At 35.0% G+C, this 18,634-nt stretch overlaps 1 protein-coding gene across 1 annotated transcript; it reads left to right on the top strand.

The window, feature by feature from the left end:
• Positions 1-2,784: 2,784 nt before the first annotated feature.
• On the top strand, positions 2,785-11,482 carry LOC130656174 (sushi, von Willebrand factor type A, EGF and pentraxin domain-containing protein 1-like). Its single transcript, XM_057459002.1, has 8 exons — positions 2,785-3,026; positions 5,199-5,402; positions 5,718-5,837; positions 6,733-6,921; positions 7,907-8,089; positions 9,022-9,285; positions 9,663-9,992; positions 10,086-11,482. The coding sequence occupies exons 1-8, from the start codon at positions 2,990-2,992 to the stop codon at positions 10,376-10,378; spliced, it is 1,620 nt and encodes a 539-aa protein (XP_057314985.1). The 5' UTR covers positions 2,785-2,989; the 3' UTR covers positions 10,379-11,482.
• The last annotated feature ends 7,152 nt before the right edge of the window (positions 11,483-18,634 follow it).

Below are 18,634 nucleotides of genomic sequence, written 5' to 3'. Positions count from 1 at the left end.
TACAGGTATTTATAGGCCTGTCCTAATAAGCGAGGCATCTTAAAGCTGGTAGGCGAGGCAAGTCTCCCATCCTGTATTGACCAATATTGTTTCAAGTAAAGTTTCCTTATATGTGATCCTAAGAACATTGGTAAGTACAAGGCAACCGAGACATTACTGCAGTCACCACAATTAACATGAGCTAAATGTTCATTTAGCTCCATCTGCAATTAAACATTCCATGGTCCACCTCTTTGCAGATGATACCAACCTGCTAAATATTAGTAAGTCCGCTAAACAACTAAATAAACATCTTAACTTGGATCTCAAATTCCTTTGTCAATGGCTCAATGCAAATAAAATCTCATTAAATAAATCTAAAACTGAACTTGTTATTTTTAAAACTCCGTTAAAACCAATTTTATTTAATTTTAAATTTCTAATCAATGGAACTAAAATCGTTCCTAGTAATACTGTCAAATACCTTGGTATAACTCTTGTCTCAAACCTCTCCTGGAAATCTCAAATTAACATCACCATCTCCAACCTCAAAAAATCTAATGGAGCACTTGCCAAAGCTCGTCATTTTGTTCCAAAATGTGTTCTTCGTCAAATTTATTTTGCTATTTTCTACTCCCAAATACAATATTGCTCCTTGGTATGGGGCCAAAAATCTTCTCTTACCCGTCGAATAGAAATTTTACAAAACCATGCTATCCGTATCATCTCTTTTAGTACTTTCAATGCTTCTCCTACCCCACTATACGGGAACCTTAACTTAATTAAATTCTCTGACATGATCTGTATACATAATATAATTTTCCTACTGAACCTTTATTATAAAACTCTTCCTATTAGCCTCATCAATACTTTCGCAATCGACTTCGCCCATTCCCACCACACCCGTGCTGCTGACAAAGGCTTTTTGAATCTACCTCTTGTTCATTCAACTGCGTTTGGTAAAAAGTCTGTTAAGTTCTTTGCAATAAACTCATGGAACCGTCTTCAAAATTCCTTACCCTTTAAAATCTTGAGTAAAAATACCTCTGAGCTAAAAATTTTTTTACATAGTCACTTTATTAACACATATAAAATCTAATTACAATTTTATTTTAGTTCACCCAGTCCAAATTCCTTTTCCTGCTTGAAGGTTTGTTTTAAGCAGCTTCCAGACATTTCATGCTATTTTTGACTTTGACTCTGTGATATCCTCGTCTGAATGTTCGTCTTGTCCCTGTGTTGTCCTGTGGCTTCGTCCTACCTGTTGTTCTCCCAGGTAGCTAGCACGTTATTTAAGCACATAAAGTGCTTTGTGCTAGTTATCCTTTTATTAGGTAAATGTTCAATATATTTTTCATATTATATATTTTCATTGTAAACTCCTAATAAAAAATAAATCTCTCTCTCTCTCTACGGAAAGCTCATGCGAAGGTGATATCTATCGCGTACATGTAAAGTTACATTCAAGCGATACTGTAGCTAAATTTTATCAGGAGGAAGTGTTAAATCCTGATATCCTGTATTAGCCAGCTAACTAGATAAATGGTTAAATCCCTTACAACAGAAAAACTTTATTTATGCTTTTTATCTTGAAATTTTATGCAAAGTTTAAACCCCATGGTTTAAAGTAAAACATATGAATTTCTGTTACATTTTGCTGAACTTAACTTTTACTTAACAGTCCTTTTCTATCAGGGTGGTTGGATGATGTGTACCATTACATTCATAAAATGATGACAACTGTAATAGACCTTTTTGAATGTTTGAAAGCCGATAAGCCACATACGCCCTAAAAAGTGCGGGCATTTTTTTCGGGCGAGTTTGGCGTTTTGAAAAAAAATCAAGTACTTGCCTGAAAAATCCAGCATAGACCCAAATAATGTCCGAAAAAGAAAAGAAAAACAGATACTAATGATTAAAAAACTATGAAAATTAAAATAAACTTACTATGTGGTAGCTAAGTTCTTAAAAGAACTGTTTTTCATAGTTTCTAATAAGATTTACTTTATAAATAACTTATATATAAACTTTATTAACTCCTTTATCCTTAAGCGCCTTCTTCCAAAATATCGTCTGCATGGTATGTTACAGGGAATTGTATTTCAGGAATGTTCCATGTGAATTCGAGAAAGTGCGGGCGTTTTCAGACGACAACTGCCAATTTAATTAAAAAAAACCCCAAACTCGACCTTATATATGCGGGCGTTTACCGCTTATCGACACCCTCTTAAGCCCTTTCAGGTTTAACAATTAAAGGGCAGGCAAAAAGATGCGGGCACTATGTTAAGCAAGGTCCTTTTTAGTCTGTTTCTTCGCACGAAGGTGTCATTACAACTTTATTTGAATGTCAATCAGAAGTTTAACAATCTGCGCTCTATAATAGTTTAAAGCATCAAAAATGTTTCGGTAGAAAGAAATGGGCTGAAAAAGACCTGTCTTCAGCAAGTTTCCGCATCTTTCTGCCTGCCATGCAGTTGTTAAAGCCAGAAGGGCTTACCAAGGAAAATGTAAACATTCAAAAAGGTCTATGGTATAGAAAAAATATGTAGAGCTTAAACAAGATTCATATGAAGAACTTGAACAGTTGTCTATGAATTTTATATTTTTTAAAAAAATTTTGAAAAAATCAGGAAAGTTGATATATGATCCTTTTTTCTTAAAAATAAAAAATTTACAGGCTGCTGACTGGATCAATTGATATTTTTATTTTTTTTCCCCAATTTTTCTAAACATAGACTTAAATTTATATAATATTGTTTAATAACAAATTACTTGTACTTATCAATGTATATATTGGTGAAAAATTATCTAAATAATTAAAGTTAAGAAGATAATAACTAGTATACAGTCCTGCAGGAATGTAAAAGCTTACATGTATACAAAAGTTTTGTAACGTTTTATACAATCAATTCTAAGCTTTGTTACTGTGGCTGTTTTTTGTTACATTTTCATTTAACTATAGAAGGAAATATTTATTACTTTTAGAGAAATAAATTATAATTAAAGAAAAATGAAAACCACTGTGTTACTTCTGCTGCTGAGTCATGGTAAGTTATTTTTCTCCTGCAAAATGCAAAATAATGTACCATCATTGTCATCATCGTTCTCAGTTATACATGGGGTATATAAATGATCCTCTCCCAATCTGATCTAGACTGTTTTACACAAATTGCTCTGCAGCAAGCCTGTCCTTATTACCTCCTGCTAAGTCTTTCTCGATCTACTTTTGGGATTTTCCTTAGAAACTACCCTTTCTTATACAATTATCTTCCTCTATTCTTTCCACATGCACCACATACCGTCCTACCGTCCTACCCCCCTAATTGTCAAGAATTTAGTGAGTTTTTGTATTTGGGAAAAATTAGCTCTTGCAAGAATTATTGGGAAAGTTTTTTTTGTTTTTAAATTTTATAAATCTTTTCTCTTTTGAAAAGCAATTTACACTATACTATATAATTTTTTCCTTATGATTTTTCTAACATTAATGTGTACAGATATCCAAATCTCAACTTTAACAATATTTATTTTACCCACAACAGTATAAATTGTGAAAAAATTGTTACCAAATTTTTAATTTAATTCTTGTGAAATAATAGGATTTGCTTATATAATTCTCACAAAAATGTATATCCTTAAAGAATTACAAATTTTGATAATAAAATTTAAATAATCTAAAAAAATGTTTTATAATTATCAATGAAATATATACAAGTTTTAGCTAAGTAATGTAATTTTTTCAGAGTTGCATTAGCTAATAAGTGATCTTTTAATTCATTTATTGTTACAAGAAATTGTCATCATAAAATTAGTGGCATACAAGCAAATTAGTACCTTGTGATATGAAGGCTTAATAAGACCAACAACCCAAGGTACCAGAAAGGTATTTTTTTGGTTTAAAAAAAGTAAAAACAAAAACAGTACTAAAGTGTTCAGCAAGTTGGAGTTCAAACAAAATACAGTGAAAAAAATGATGAAAATTAAAAAATGACAAAAACATATAATTTGTTAGATAACGCACAGTCAATTATTTATAACTATAATTGCTAATCCCCAACCCAACTTTATCCATCTTTTTAATTTTATTTTAAAACAGACAACTAGTTTTAATAGATGTAAAAACGAGTTTCATGATTAACTGACTTAGAAAAAAAACAGTGAAATATAGTTGCATTACCCATAAAAAATATTTCCTCTTCTACACAACAGAGCCCACAGAGGTCTTTGTTATTATAAAACAGACAAATAGTTTTATTACATGTCATAAAGTAGTAAATGCGAGTTGTAGACCCAATCCTGCACCCTCTAAACTGGATTTTCATGATTAACTGACTTTTTGTATGAAAATGATAATAATAACAAAAACAAAACTCAGGCTTCACACAGTTCTTTATTAAACTGGCAAAGAGTGACCCTTTCAGTTGCAACTTTTGTAACCCCCGTGTGAACAGGTAACAAAACATTTTTGAAGACAGTCTACCTAATCGAAAGCAATATGGAGGGTTTGTAAATGTATTAAGCAAAAACACATCATTTGTCTATTACTGTAGACTGAAGCCAAATGTCAATCACAATATCTCTATATTAAAAAAGATGGATAGTTGTCTGTTTTAAAATAAAATAAAATAAAATATATTTTGACAAAGGTCTCTGTGGAATTTTTTGTGTAGAAGAGTAAATATTATTTACGAACAACTTTTTTCTAAGTCAATTTCTGATAATAAGTGTATATGAGTTAAAAAATATTTGGCTTAGTGATATACCTCATATGCATCTGTATTGCATCAATGTGAGGTGAATGCTCGTAACAAAATATTTGCAACACACTAGGGGGGGCTTGGGTCTCAAATACACACATGGTCTTGGGTCTGGGTTCTTGTCATAAGGTCTGTGTTCTCTTTTTTCTTACAGTTATTATACCCCAAAATAACAGAATTCATCACTCATTAAAAATTATGTAAAGTTCTTGAATGATTGCTTTTTTCGCAATTTATAATATCTCTTTGAATTGATTTAGATTTAAAAGTAAAATTTAAATTTTATCTTGATAATTCTTTTTTCTGATGGAAAAATTCAAATGATATTCTTGCACAGAAGTGAAAGAAAACTTGCCCTTGTATCTTATCCATTTTGAAATAGATACATATAAAAACCTATAATTGATTAATATTAATATTTCGCTTTTTATCAGTCATAGCAGTTCACTTTATTTGTATTTATAGTTTCATTATCATTGCAAACATGCCTAAAGCCTGCTCTCCCAAGATATGCAGAATCTGTAAATCAACTGAAGAATGCATATAATGAAAACGAAAAATTTTATTACCAATGTGTTGAAGGATATCACTTTCAGAATGATGATGAAATACAACATAAGGTGTTATGTAAAAATGGAGCTTGGCAGCCTAGCTTTTTAAAATGTGTGGGTATGTATGCTTTCAACATCTGTATATCTCATCTCAGTCAGTTATACACAAACATGCATTTTGCATGACAATTGAAATACAATTGTTGTCTATTAAATTTAAAATCAAACTTTCCCAGTTCTGACTATCACAAATTTGTGAGAATAGATATACACCTTGTATGTTTCCACTACTGTTGTCAAAGATTAGATATTTGTTCATCTTCACCTGTGTCAAAGACTGCAGCTACAGTATTATAGAAGTGTGAGTTTATTTAGGTTGTTCAGAGTTTTTGTGCTAGAAAGATATGTCTTAAAAACAATTTCTTTTTTATAGACAATTGTGATAATAAATGTGTCCATGGATCGTGCATTGCCAAGATTAATAGAAACACGAACAGCACTCAATACGGCTGTCTATGTGAAGAAAGCTATACACAAAAATATTGTGATATTCGTAAGTATATTTGTTTCAAAACCTTATAATAAAAATGTGTACAACCTAGGGAGTTTTGAATGGAAAATTTCAGGTATATTGATTTATATATTGTTTGGATTTTGTAAAAATATTATATAGTGTTAAGCCATCCCCTCATTTATTTTTTTCTTCTAATTTAAATTTTTCTAATAAGTTAATACCGTGTTTTTTAATAAAAAATAGTAAAATAGTTAAAATAAAAATAAGGAATATGCTCTTTTTTCTGAATTCTGTTGCTTGTAATGTATGTTGTTGTATTGATAATTAAGATTGTGACGCTCTGTCAATTCGTTTGAAGTGTGGTTTAGCACTCTACACTAGAGCATAAACTGTGGTAAAGTTGTGCTAGGTTTATGTCTATCAATACATTGCTGGATGTTTCTACACGGTTATGTCATTTCAAACATTGTATTATGGGATTATTCTTTGCAATAACAGATGTTTTTACTGTGGCGGTTGGTTACGCCCCACTAATTTTTGAGGGTGTAGTAGGTGGCGCTCTACACAAGTGCACAAAGTGTGGCAGGATTTGTGTAATGTTAAGGTCTGATATATGTGGTTTATGATACAATGCTCATTTTAGTAAAATCTTAGGATAAGTTATTTATCTCTTGGTCCATATTTTGGATAGTTAACAACATTTTTAACAGATGATTGTAATTGTCTTCATTGTTACCCCAGCTGCATGTCAATGCTTTCTCAAAATATTAAAAAATTAACTAGACCATTTAACACTATCTTTTACAATGTTTATCTAATAAGCAGACCTTGGACAATATTTTGCAGTACAGCCGGGGGTAATCAGTTGTTATTGTATTATTATATATACACCTTGTAGTGTGAAAATGTATTTGAATATCACGTTTTGTTTTAGGTATATGCTCATCATTAGGTACACTTCCCCATGGAAAAATAATTCCAGAGAGATATTCAACTGGACCACTTTCCCGTGCAGTTGGCACCAGAGTTAGGTTTACTTGCGATGTAGGGTACATTATGGATGGATATCCAATCTCAACTTGTAGAACAACTGGTTGGTCTCACCATCTTCCCACCTGTAAAGGTATAATTTTGTGTGTGTTTCTTTAATGCCTGGCTAAAATTTGTCTAATTTAACCTAAATGGTGTATATATTTGCATAACTTGAAATTCTTTTATCAGCAAATATTACAAAATATTTTGATGTAAAAGGAACAGTTAACTTAGGCATTTGATTTTCAAAACCATATCAACTACTACTCTGCTTTTTATTGACTACTACCAGAAGCAAGGCAAGACTTTTCAGATGCGCAGGCTGCTAATGTTAGAAAAAGAATTGTTTGCAGAAGAAGCTTTTTGCAAAAGTTTATGCTAAAAAAAATAACGTCGATCATGAACCACAAAAGTTTACCTGAAAATTATACCAGTTTAGCAGCAGTGCGCTGTAAGTTAGTTTGGTTTGCAGCTATACATCATGTTATTAGTTTTGTTAGCCACCACACACTGTAAGTTGGTGTTGGTAGCCGCCACACACTGTTAGTTAGTTTTGTTAGCCACCACACACTGTAAGTTAGTTCTGTTTTTAGCTACACACTGTAAGTTAGTTTTGTTAGCAGCTACAGACTGTAAGTTGGTTTTGTTTGCAGCTACAGACTGTAAGTTAGTTTTGTTTGCAGCCACACACTGTAAGTTAGTTTTGTTAGCAGCTACAGACTGTAAGTTAGTTTTGTTTGCAGCCACACACTGTAAGTTAGTTTTGTTTGCAGCTACAGACTGTAAGTTAGTTTTGTTTGTAGCCACACACTGTAAGTTAGTTTTGTTAGAAGCTACAGACTGTAAGTTAGTTTTGTTAGCAGCTACACACTGTAAGTTAATTTTGGTTTGCAGCTACACACTGTAAGTTAGTTTTGTTAGAAGCTACAGACTGTAAGTTAGTTTTGTTAGCAGCTACACACTGTAAGTTAATTTTGTTTGCAGCTACACACTGTAAGTTAGTTTTGTTAGCAGCTACACACTGTAAGTTAATTTTGTTTGCAGCTACAGTAAAATAAACGGATTTTTTGTTATAGTTCTTACATGTAAAATTCCTGATAATATCGACAAGAAATTGTATTACATCCCAATGTATAGATCATATCCTATCCATAAAAATATACGTTTCTCCTGCATGGATAGCTACGTTCTTCATGGTGTAGTGTCTGTGTATTGTACCAGCAAAGGTGTGTGGTCTGGGGAATGGCCAATATGTTCTAGTAAGTCTGTTTTTACTTGATATATATGTTTTTTTGTTTTTACATTTCAAACCTTTAAATTATTTATATAAAAACAACATCATATAGACGTGGTGTATTTTGGGTCACGTCAATTTTTGAAAAACGTGATACTGTGTCGCTATTATATTTAAAAGGTCGGGATTTAAGTAACACTAAATTAGGTTTATGCTAACCAAACGGACACACGTAGGTTTCCAGCAACATCTTAAAAGCAACACGAGGTTGAAATGTTTCAAAAAGATTAAGTCTTGGCGGCGATTCAATATGGGCGAGTGAATGTTACCATAGCCCTGGGTTTACTCCAGTGTCGTGAGGGAAGTGGGGGTGATGCTGCATTGTGTGGGTCGTTGGATGTTACACGCAGTTGTCTAGCAGAAGGAGGATCATAATTGGGTCTGCGTATAGCTCAAGGCGAGCATTGAATAATCTAAACCATGACCTCTCCTGGAAATAATTGACAGGGTATATCGCTCAATATTTTTTGAAGCTAGCCATGTAAAATATGTACATCTCTCTCTCTCATTAACTAGTTACATTCAGCCTGAAGTTATTAAATAAAAAAGAGAAAAAGGACAAAGAACAGGGGTTATAAGAACAGCCATTAGTTGCCTTGTTATAAAAGTCATGTAAATTTATACGACAGGCGTGATTAAAGTTTGATTTCGATTCGTGCCCTAAGATAACTGAAGATAACTGAATATACACGTGAATCTGGGCTTTTCAGTCAGTTACCAGGCAACAAGTAAACAACAGTTGAGCCTAACTTTGTGTTGCTTATAAAAAAGCGTGTATTTGCGTGTATGCAAGCTGCAGTGGAAACGGAATTGGAATATTTCTGATAGATAATGTTTAACCTAGGATGCTGTTTAACTACATTTCTCCTTTTGAGGTCAACCCTGTTTTTTTTCCAGGGCCTTTTTGTCCCACACCACCTCAAATAAGCCACGGATACAGACGTACTGACATAAAATATCCGATTGGTGGTATTGTCACATACACGTGTGAAAGTGGTTATGTGATGGATCCTACGAAGAGCTCACAAAGGAAATGTTCTCCAGCCCTCATGTGGACAGGCGAACTGCCGAAATGTCTTCGACTAAGTGAGTTCCGAGGGAAATGTGAGAGAAGCGGTCAAATGATGGTGAAATCTGATGGACGTTATCAATGTGCAAGAGGTATATTCTCTAGTAGTATCGAAGTCATATTTTTGTAGTTGTATAGTCTTTACCAATTGAAAGTCTGGGAGAGAACTCAGAGAGTTTTCTTTTGCATGTTATAATGTAAAACGCAGCGCTAATTTAAGGAAGTTACCTTATCGATAGTGGATCCTGTTTGAAAAATCGAGTTTCAAAAAGTTGCGCAATGGTTGTTTGATCAATTGCCACAATGGTTTCGCAAATTTGTTTTTTTTTTTTTTTTTTTTGAAAAAAACCTGTTAAATTCAAATCACAAACAGTAGTTCTGTCTTTTCTTCACGAAAGTTCAATTGTGAGGAAAATATGTGTTAGCCGTCATTTTTTTTTTTTTTTGACATTTTAATTTTTCATTCCAGTTAACGTTACTCCAGTCACTGCGAAAAACTCGTCCACAAAAACATTGACAATTGTGACAGCTACCGCAGGCGGTTTGTTGTTGTTGTTGCTAATAGTGATTAGCATCGTCGCACTTCAAAGACGGCGTGTTTTGAGAAATCGAAATTTTGGTCGCAGCGACGATCGGTGTTCTTTTGTGTATTATTCGAACGACGTCCACGTCGTTTTGCCCTCTTACGACGAGGCTATGCAAGCTCGAACACTGCAAGCGCCGCCTCCATACCGAGGAGGTGATAACCAAACAACTGCCGCCCCTCTTACGGCGAGGAGACACGCCCTCAATGCTCTTGGTGAGGAATATATTTATTTATTTTTCTCGGGGCTAATTTTTCCCTGTTTTGTATTTTTGTTTTATTTTTAAACTTTCTTTTTTGATATTTTAGAAGCAGCACAACGCGGTGAAAATGAATACGAAACAATAGATGATTTAACCACAGCGACGGAGAACACTCCTCCACAAACATCTGAAGGTGAACCTATATACGCCTCTATACAACGTGTACTAGGCGGCAATCCTCAAAATGTCTCACCTGACGAAAACAATGGAACTGAAAATGAAATAAATCGGAGCACCGAGGAGGAGAGTGCCTCTCCGTCTGATGACGTGGACTGTAATGACGATCAATCAGATGCTATGGTTGATGACAGCGATCGTGCTCCGTTAATTAGTAATTAATATTTATTCTACCTGCTGTCAGCTATTTTTTTGAATTTGGTGATGGTAAATCACATTAAGAAAACAGTACTTTGTTTTTTGACGAGAAAAATGGATAGTATCGGTCTTTTTTTATTCTCTGTCATTTTTTTAAGAGAAGAAAAATGCAATGAAAACATTTCTTACATAGTCTATTTCCCTTTCTTTTAAATAGTGCATTAAAGGAGATCTGAGAACGAGGTAGATGTTGTTTGCATTACTTATTATCGGACGAAATTATTCATCGGAACTTACAGAAAATTTTGTCACTTTCAATTTGAAGTTTGCTGTGCTCATCTTTATTTTAGTTCCTTGTAGAAATTTTTTTTAAATAACTCTTGACGATAAATTTAAGTCAGTATCCTAGTGCAAAATTAGTCGAACGAAATATTTCGTGCGTAAAATTACCGACGTCACCTTGGAAATTCCGTCACTTTGTGTTGGGAGGATAGCTTTGTCCGACATTCCTTCATCAATTATAAGTAAATAAACTATGTTGTTACTGTCGGAAATGTTCTGTCTGTTGTTAAACACATGTTATGGTCACAATTGTTAAATTCGCAGTTTTGTGAATTTGTTACGTACTTGTTATGTTTTTTTTATTTTCAAAACCAAAAGGCCGGCAAGAAGTAATTGTCCACTCCAAAACGGTTCAAAATGGATAAGTCTGATTTCTGAAATCTAATTGATTGATGCACTTTACTGGTCAGATCCAAAGTGAAAGAGTTGAATCATTTCAACTTTCAGTTATTTCAAAATAATTGGCAGATATCTAATCAAATTAGGTATTTTTCTTTTTCCTTTCCGTTTTCCTGTTCAGTGGAAATTCAACTTATTGGTTTGTATAAAAAATATTTAGGTCACATCATGTGGTCTATCTTTATTTTTTATGATTTGAAATATATATAAACTGGTTTTTTAATGTGCAGCAAGTTTCGTAAAATACCCGTTAAATTCGACCTAACGGTTGATATTATCGTGTTCATTTATTTTGAAGTATAACATAAATAAATTTGTATATAATAAATTTTTTGTTCATTTTGTATATTTGTTCTTTCTTAAAAAAACGGAGCGAAAAAATCATAATTTAAATTTGCTTCTTGGCTGTTCAACCCAAGCACGAACAGATTTGATGAGTAATATTATGAATGTACAATCCATTGAACTTCTCACTTGAATGTACAATCCGCTGAACTTCTCACTTAATAATCTGTCTGGTGCTTACTAGACGTCCCGAAGATTTCTAAGAATTGCCAATCCCTGTTTATTCCAACAGAAGTAGTAATGGGGGTAATTCTTATCATTGTCGAGTGGCATGCACGCTTGTTTTATATAACAACTTCGTCGAAGCAACATAAGGCCCGAAAACTTCGAAAAATGAAATTCGTGGTTTTAATCATACAAGAAGCAGGAGCTGCGTAAACTATCTCGCTTTAAAAAGGTGCACAATGGAGACACACCCAATTCTGTTGAATAACTTACACTTTAAAAAACCAAAGTACTTGGCCTGTGAACAAAATCATGCTAGGTTATGAAACCTGTTAAATTACTCTGGCCAGTTACTAAATGAAAACTTGGGAAATTAAAACAGCCCAGAGGTAGCCACAAGTTTGCGCAAATTTAAAGCAGCAAAATGGGGCGAGCACGATACGATAAATTTTTTTTGAGAACCCGATTTCAAATTTGACTTCATTTTCCACTATAGCGTAATAAGCTCTTAAGCTTTTCTTTACCACATGCGTACTTTGACAAAATTACCGCTGGTTAAGAGATTTTTTGTGCTTGAGAGCAGCTCTTGGAGCTCAGCGTCAAAGTTGAATTCATTCTACTTTTGGCGACGTTGTTTTTCTCTCTAGCAACAAATAGCCAATGATTATCGAGTATTTTAAACTACTAGTCGTTAGCCCGTGGAAAAATCCACGGGTTCGCCCGTCTTTTTTTTTACCGCATTGCGTGCGTCTCCCTACCTGCGCAGCTAAGCTACCATTTTGCGTAACAGACAGACGGACGGACAGACGTATACGGGTATTATAATATAGACTAGTCGTTAACCCGTGGAAAAATCCACGGGGTCGCCCGTCGCGTTCGCTCGTCCTTTAAATTTACCCGTCGCAACAAACTGGAATAAAATATCGCATTTGGTATTGGTGCGCATTTTAAAAATTTCGTGTTTCCGTTAGGGGACGCGGCTTTCGCGGACACACAGACAAAATACGGCTATTATTAAAGAGATTACGTAATTTTGCCAGTCGTCAGCAAAATTTAAAACACATAAACAATAATAAATCTGAAAATAGCGAACAACGAATAGACATGTGTTTCTCCAGACAAAAATAAACTTGAAATAAATATGCTCTATCATCAAATTTTGCAGCAACAACCAAGCAATTCTAACGATAGTAATTCTTTAAATCGATTGTTGGCATTCTAAAGGTCTTGAAAAAGTATTCGTGATCGAACAGCATAAGGTCTTTTAACAAAATTGCATACAACCCTTTCGAACGTCTCCCTTGAAAAAAATTTTTTATTCACATTTTCTTTTTCTTTGAAATATTCTTTCTTTTTTTCTGTCTTCGACGTATAATTATAATAGACAAAAGAGATAGTTTTAGTTTATAGAATAAAATTAATTTTTTGTTTACAGCAGCAGCCAGTTTTTTTAAAATTTCGTGCGAGAGAAAATTGAAGCACAATGAAAATTGATTTTTGCTCAAGAGCTTTTTGTGCTATAGCGAAAAATTTTTTTATCTCTAAAAGGTAAGCTTTAAAAAAAGTGGGACCTACACTATAGTATACACCTAGAAAGATAGGAACGATATTTGATAAGATTATACTTCGTGAGAATATCACTTGGGATTTCGGGTTAAAAACAACAGGTCTATTCTATAACAATGGAGAAATGAGATTAATAACCAGCCTACTTAGAGTTACAAGCGAGATGATTTAAGTGTGCGAGTGTGTATACAACTTTGGAGGAAGAAATACAGTCTGTCTTTCTTCCTCCAAGGTTCAACTAGTCCTCGCAATCAAAGACGCATAGAATACAAATGACTTTGCTTTTGGCACATAAATGCCATAGAGGAACCTATATCTTGATGATATTAATGATTTACGTTTTAGGTCAAAAAAACATGGCCCAACAACTTACCAAGACCCCATGACGTTGGTCACGTCTACCAACTTGGACCCAACAAAACAGTTCATGCGCGCACAGACAAAATACGACTTTTACAAGAAAAGTATGCGTATAACTTATTAACTGGTATCCTTTTGCGGAAGGTCGTGGTGACAAACTCCAGTCGAGTCAGGCCAGAGACTAAAAAAATAAGAATCTCTACTTTCTGCTTATCGTTGATCATGAGAATATGATAGATATCTTAGGCGATTGTCTGGTTGAGCTGTGTTTGCCAACTTCCGTAGCTCAAATGGCTTTAAATACACTAGGACTCCCTTCGCAGGACCCTCGTTGATAGCAGTACAAGTAGGAACTAAAGAATCTATCCTGTGAAAATAACTTCAATAATAACACGCACAGACATAATAAAATAAAATTTCGATTTCCTCCTTCCTTCCCTTTTTTGGAGTTCTATAGAATTACATTGAAATGTTTAAGCTTCCACAAGAATATCTTCTTTGCTCGTTTTGGTTCCTCAATTTTTATGCATTGTAATAATACATAAAATGCATAGCACCTAATTGAGATATTAATTCGACAAGCTTGGTCAATTACCTGCTTGGTTTGTTTTGAGTATGTATATTTCTTGTTAAGCCAAGAAATTCTTCCCGAGTTACTCGAACCCACGTTAGATTGTCGAGTTGCTTTTATGTAAAAAATATATTTTGATCAAATGTACAACCTTAGTCTCTTATTAAATCGCACATACAGAGTTGTGTAATTTAGTCACAGTTACATCACGGCGGCGGCAGTTGTGGGCCAAATTTCAACATGCTGGATTCGAATTATGATAAGAAAAAACGAAACAAACAAAACGATTCCAATTTAATGTGTCAGAAAAAATAGAAGTACGTGTTTCTAATTATTTTTCTTTCTTCATTTTTACAACGTAAACATAGGCACACCGAATAAAGTGTCACGCAACTTGACAAAGGGACATAAAAGATGACAAGGAGGGTATGAGTGATCCCAATATTCCGTCATAACTGGCTGGCACGCAAAAATTTCAACTGTAAAACTAAGTAGGAATCGAACCTACGTCTAGACATTTGAAGGTGTCCTGCTCTACCACTAAGCTATTGGTCGTACAGTCGAAACTCCGCAGTGAAAACAAGTTAATCGGTGATATTCTGGGAAATATTAAATATATTTATTCAGATACAGGGTCGAGGTAAAGGGAGGAATATGTTGCGTTACACTTCATTTGGCATGATGCCTTTAACAAGGCAGTTCTTTTTTTCTTGAGATCGTTATAGTTGAAAAATATGTCTCGTGGTGGAAGAGTCACCAGGCTCTTCGTAGTGGCACAACTTTACTTTCGAAATATGCGCCATTATGTGTCGTCATTTAAACAACGTTTGAGATTCCATTCACTTCCATATCCAATCAATCAATCAATTAATTAAACACGCTGCCAGCTAATTTCTGCAAACTTTTCGACATGAGTTTCTAAAAAAATGAATTTCAGAAATTAACGATTTAGAAAGTGGTAACTGTTGCGATTTTACACTACACTTGTATCTTAGTAGAGTAGTTTTAGAAGTCAGTCAATCAATAAATAAATTACAGGGAAATTAATAACTGTTATTGCTAAATTTGTCGATAATATATTGCCATTCTGCTAAAAAACAAAACACCTCGAAGTATCCAAATGGAATCTCTGAGACTAGACTTACCTTTAATATCGTCATCTTGTTTTCAAAATGTTTCATTTGTTTTAATAAGGTCTCTTTTAGCACCCGACAAGGTTGGTTTGGATGCCCTTCCATCATAATTACTACAGATATCTTTTTCAGCACTAGAAGTTTTTTTCACTTTTTCTATATTTAATCAAGTATTAGCACCTGACAAAACGTTTTAGGATTCTCTTTTATTATCTTTCCTGCTTAATTCCCCTCACTATAATCCAGATATTAATTCACCTTCCGCTTTTAAACAAGATTTGTTTTTTTTTCTGTGATCCAGTAATTTCACTTTCCCTGCTGATAAAAGATCTGCAACAGCGTCCCAAAGAGCGGGTTCGAATGTTATGTCTCCCGTTGATATCATTCTTCTACACTCCAGGTTTTATTTCACTTTCGTCCTTCAAAAAGATCTGTCTTAGCATCCTAGAGGGCGGCTTCTCGGATACTTTTTCATCATCTCTTCTGTTGATATCGTCTCTCTATACTCCAGATGTTATCTAACTTTCGTTTCTTGAACAAGATATGTCTTAGCATCCTAGAGGGCGGCTTCTCGGATGCTTTTTCATTATACTTTCTGTTGATATCGTCTCTCTATACTCCAGATGTTATCTAACTTTCGTTCCTTGATCAAGATCTGTCTTAGCATCCTAGAGGGCGGCTTCTCGGATACTTTTTCATCATCTCTTCCGTTGATATCGTCTCTCTATACTCCAGATGTTATCTAACTTTCGTTTCTTGAACAAGATATGTTTTAGCATCCTAGAGGGCGGCTTCTCAGATACTTTTTCATCATCTCTTCCGGTGGTATCGTCTCTCTATACTCCAGATGTTATCTAACTTTCGTTCCTTGATCAAGATCTGTTTTAGCATCCGAGGGGGCGGCTTCTCGGATACTTTTTCATTATCTCTTCCGGTGGTATCGTCTCTCTATACTCCAGATGTTATCTAACTTTCGTTCCTTGAACAAGATCTGTCTTAGCATCCTAGAGGGCGGCTTCTCGGATACTTTTTCATCATCTCTTCCGTTGATATCGTCTGTCTATACTGCAGATGTTGTCTAACTTTCGTTCCTTGATCAAGATCTGTCTTAGCATCCGAGAGGGCGGCTTCTTGGATGCTTTTTCATTATGCTTTTTGTTGATATCGTCTCTCTAAACTCCAGATGTTATCTAACTTTCGTTCCTTGAACAAGATATGTTTTAGCATCCTAGAGGGCGGCTTCTCGGATACTTTTTCATCATCTCTTCCGTTGATATCGTCTCTCTATACTCCAGATGTTGTCTAACTTTCGTTCCTTGATCAAGATCTGTCTTAGCATCCTAGAGGGCGGCTTCTCGGATACTTTTTTATCATCTTTTCCGTTGATATCGTCTCTCTATACTCAAGATGTTATCTAACTTTCGTTCCTTGATCAAGATCTGTCTTAGCATCCTAGAGGGCGGCTTCTCGGATACTTTTTCATCATCTCTTCCGTTGATATCGTCTCTCTATACTCCAGATGTTATCTAACTTTCGTTCCTTGATCAAGATCTGTCTTAGCATCCGAGAGGGCGACTTCTCGGATACTTTTTCATCATCTCTTCTGTTGATATCGTCTCTCTATACTCCAGATGTTATCTAACTTTCGTTTCTTGAACAAGATATGTCTTAGCATCCTAGAGGGCGGCTTCTCGGATGCTTTTTCTTTATACTTTCTGTTGATATCTTCTCTCTATACTCCAGATGTTATCTAACTTTCGTTCCTTGATCAAGATCTGTCTTAGCATCCTAGAGGGCGGCTTCTCGGATACTTTTTCATCATCTCTTCCGTTGATATCGTCTCTCTATACTCCAGATGTTATCTAACTTTCGTTTCTTGAACAAGATATGTTTTAGCATCCTAGAGGGCGGCTTCTCAGATACTTTTTCATCATCTCTTCCGGTGGTATCGTCTCTCTATACTCCAGATGTTATCTAACTTTCGTTCCTTGATCAAGATCTGTTTTAGCATCCGAGGGGGCGGCTTCTCGGACACTTTTTCATTATCTCTTCCGGTGGTATCGTCTCTCTATACTCCAGATGTTATCTAACTTTCGTTCCTTGAACAAGATCTGTCTTAGCATCCGAGAGGGCGGCTTCTCGGATACTTTTTCATCATCTCTTCCGGTGGTATCGTCTCTCTATACTCCAGATGTTATCTAACTTTCGTTCCTTGATCAAGATCTGTCTTAGCATCCGAGAGGGCGGCTTTTCGGATACTTTTTCATCATCTCTTCTGTTGATATCGTCTCTCTATACTCCAGATGTTATCTAACTTTCGTTTCTTGAACAAGATATGTCTTAGCATCCTAGAGGGCGGCTTCTCGGATGCTTTTTCATTATACTTTCTGTTGATATCGTCTCTCTATACTCCAGATGTTATCTAACTTTCGTTCCTTGATCAAGATCTGTCTTAGCATCCTAGAGGGCGGCTTCTCGGATACTTTTTCATCATCTCTTCCGTTGATATCGTCTCTCTATACTCCAGATGTTATCTAACTTTCGTTTCTTGAACAAGATATGTTTTAGCATCCTAGAGGGCGGCTTCTCAGATACTTTTTCATCATCTCTTCCGGTGGTATCGTCTCTCTATACTCCAGATGTTATCTAACTTTTGTTCCTTGATCAAGATCTGTCTTAGCATCCGAGAGGGCGGCTTTTCGGATACTTTTTCATCATCTCTTCCGTTGATATCGTCTCTCTATACTCCAGATGTTATCTAACTTTCGTTTCTTGAACAAGATATGTTTTAGCATCCTAGAGGGCGGCTTCTCAGATACTTTTTCATCATCTCTTCTGGTGGTATCGTCTCTCTATACTCCAGATGTTATCTAACTTTCGTTCCTTGATCAAGATCTGTTTTAGCATCCGAGGGGGCGGCTTCTCGGATACTTTTTCATTATCTCTTCCGGTGGTATCGTCTCTCTATACTCCAGATGTTATCTAACTTTCGTTCCTTGAACAAGATCTGTCTTAGCATCCTAGAGGGCGGCTTCTCGGATACTTTTTCATCATCTCTTCCGTTGATATCGTCTGTCTATACTGCAGATGTTGTCTAACTTTCGTTCCTTGATCAAGATCTGTCTTAGCATCCGAGAGGGCGGCTTCTTGGATGCTTTTTCATTATGCTTTTTGTTGATATCGTCTCTCTAAACTCCAGATGTTATCTAACTTTCGTTCCTTGAACAAGATATGTTTTAGCATCCTAGAGGGCGGCTTCTCGGATACTTTTTCATCATCTCTTCCGTTGATATCGTCTCTCTATGCTCCAGATGTTGTCTAACTTTTGTTCCTTGATCAAGATCTGTCTTAGCATCCTAGAGGGCGGCTTCTCGGATACTTTTTTATCATCTTTTCCGT

The sequence above is a fragment of the Hydractinia symbiolongicarpus genome, chromosome 9, assembly GCF_029227915.1.
Source record: "Hydractinia symbiolongicarpus strain clone_291-10 chromosome 9, HSymV2.1, whole genome shotgun sequence".
Taxonomy (NCBI): Eukaryota; Metazoa; Cnidaria; class Hydrozoa; order Anthoathecata; family Hydractiniidae; genus Hydractinia; species Hydractinia symbiolongicarpus.
The sequence above is the reverse complement of the archived record's forward strand: the minus strand, read 5'-3'. Positions and strand labels throughout refer to the sequence as shown.